At 49.3% G+C, this 1,065-nt stretch overlaps 1 protein-coding gene across 1 annotated transcript in view; it reads right to left on the bottom strand.

Annotated features, from left to right (window-relative positions):
- Positions 1–1,065, bottom strand: part of suv39h1 (suppressor of variegation 3-9 homolog 1) — a 14,538-nt gene that overhangs the window by 10,024 nt on the left and 3,449 nt on the right. Inside the window, exon 3 of the mRNA XM_015384695.1 lies at positions 204–863. Within this exon, the coding sequence (XP_015240181.1) occupies positions 204–863 (660 nt within the window). The remainder of the gene's footprint in view (positions 1–203; positions 864–1,065) is intronic.

Below are 1,065 nucleotides of genomic sequence, written 5' to 3'. Positions count from 1 at the left end.
AAGGAGACACAAGCAGACATAGAAAAAGAAGTATAGAAGCAACTCCAACATCTAGAAACAAAGGTGTTGATGGCAGCAGCACAGCTGATATTTCTCTCCAGGATGGAGTCACAGCCAAACAGCTTCATTTCATCAGATCAGGTAAGGAGTTATTAATGCAGTCTAAGGTTGATGGTTGATAGAAACATGTGAGCCGGTCTCACCTCTCCCACATACTCCATGACAAACGTGTTCTTCCTGATGTGCTGCAGAGTGCGCACGCCCCAGCCCCGGCCGTTCTCCGTCTTAAAGATGCAAAGGTCGAACTGGATCCCTTTCTGCACCACCCTGTTGGAGCAGTCAGGCCCGCAGTTGCATCTGGAGTTACACTCGTATATGGGCTGTCCTGGCCGGATGCGAACCTGACCCTTGTCATTGTAGGCCATCCGATGCAGCGAGGCCCCGGGGCAGCAACCGTTCACCGGCTCCTTTAAACAGTCTTTGCATTCACAGCCAACGGCCATCTCATTCAGCACAATGCCGGGGCCCACTTTGTAGTTGTTAATGTAGGTGAAGTGTTTGGGAGGGCCGTCCAGGTCCACCTCGTTTGTGACGAAGATGCGCCCCGGGTGATTGCGAGTCTTGTTTAAATGCTCTTGCCATCGCTGGAGACTCTGGCGATGTTTGGCTTTCTGAACTAACATCAGAGTGACGTCTCGGTCCAACCTTTTGGGGATGCTGCGCTTCCTCAGGCTCTTCAGAACCTGATCCAAGTCCAAGTGGAACAGTTTCATCAGCTTTGGACATTTGAGGTTCCTTTTGGGTTCCCACGTGTTATCGGATTCAGGGAAGCCTTTCCATTTAACAAAGTAGAACTCTTCTCCCTGAAAAACAAACAAAACATCTTCAGCGTTTCTTCCCTCAGTCAGACCCTAGCATTCCCCACATGGTCCATAAACAGAGACGCTTCACATCGTTCACAATCTGAAGTAGAAATTTTGGTTTATTTACTTCACTGGTTTCCATCTGCAGGCCTCAAAATATTCCATCCTGCAACCTTCAGGTACGATCCTGCAGATGGAAACC

This window comes from Cyprinodon variegatus, unplaced genomic scaffold (assembly GCF_000732505.1).
Source record: "Cyprinodon variegatus isolate N-32 unplaced genomic scaffold, C_variegatus-1.0 Scaffold320, whole genome shotgun sequence".
NCBI lineage: Eukaryota > Metazoa > Chordata > Actinopteri > Cyprinodontiformes > Cyprinodontidae > Cyprinodon > Cyprinodon variegatus.
The sequence above is the reverse complement of the archived record's forward strand: the minus strand, read 5'-3'. Positions and strand labels throughout refer to the sequence as shown.